The 1,084-nt window shown below is 35.1% G+C and overlaps 1 protein-coding gene across 1 annotated transcript; it reads left to right on the forward strand.

The window, feature by feature from the left end:
• Positions 1–164: 164 nt before the first annotated feature.
• On the forward strand, positions 165–614 carry LOAG_15712 (zinc finger protein; the record flags this gene model as incomplete). The annotated part of the gene is made up of 1 exon (XM_003151202.1): positions 165–614. A coding segment is annotated over one exon (450 nt), but the record flags the coding sequence as incomplete, so codon positions are not given.
• Between the last annotated feature and the right edge of the window lie 470 nt (positions 615–1,084).

A 1,084-nucleotide genomic window follows, 5' to 3' on the forward strand; every position in this document is an offset into this window, starting at 1 on the left:
ACATCAATATGCATTTCTTCTATTGCGCTTTCTTCTTTGTCCAACTGAGCAGCATTCAAACTACAGTAAGTTCATTTAAAGTTAAAAATACAATACAGCACTACAGGAAATTGAAGATTTCAAATTTTTAACACAGTGAGATTGATAACTTCATACAATTTGAGGAGGCGCAAACAGAACAAACAAAACTGCTAGATTTGTCAATGCAGGGATTGAATGACGAGCAAATGGGAAATTTGTTTTTGTTAGCCGAAGTAGCCGCTAAAATGCCGAAAGTCGAAGTAGTCACTAAAAATGCAGACGAATTTGACAGTCAAAATTTAACAGTCAAAGAAGAGAGCGTCAAACGAAATAGTGTAGGGGAACTCGCACGGAAGAAAAGGGAAAGGAAGAAATTGCTGTGTGATTTATGTGGAAAGATCATATCACATATGAAAAACCATAAGATGTCTCATACCGGTGAAAAGCCCTACAGTTGTCCGACGTGCGACAAAAGTTTCTCTCGACAATACAAAAGGAATATGCATATGAAAATTCATGCCGTTGAGAAGCCGCACATTTGTCCGACATACAATAACAGTTTCAGACTAAGACACTTTTGCAACGTCACCTAATAACTCATGACAGGAATGAATGAATCTTCACCAGCACTGCGTGCATTAAAGGTTTCCTGAATAATCGCTTATAATTACAGAAAAAGAATCATGAAAGGGGCTGAAAGACGCATTTTGAACTGAATTACGGCTTGTTTTGTTGATTATAAATTGTATTTCTGTACTTAGTTCTATTTTATTAATAAAATTCTATTGCTGTCATTATTTATCGCTTACTTATATGCATAATAGTATCGTTCTTTTTCCATCCCTTTGCTGTTTTTCCATTTTAGCGAATAAAATATCGGTTTTGTTTTTACCTACAGACATACTAAATTATTTTTCATTATTCGCGCATACATAACAAAGAAGTAAGTGGCATGCTATACACACAGCAAGCGATTGGCATGCTATATGCAAATAAGTATCATTGTCATATTACTGCTTATCTTTGCATACTTTGGAACGTTTTAATGCTGTTAAAAGCAGGA

Source organism: Loa loa (genome assembly GCF_000183805.2).
Source record: "Loa loa unplaced genomic scaffold supercont3.2514, whole genome shotgun sequence".
Taxonomy (NCBI): domain Eukaryota; kingdom Metazoa; phylum Nematoda; class Chromadorea; order Rhabditida; family Onchocercidae; genus Loa; species Loa loa.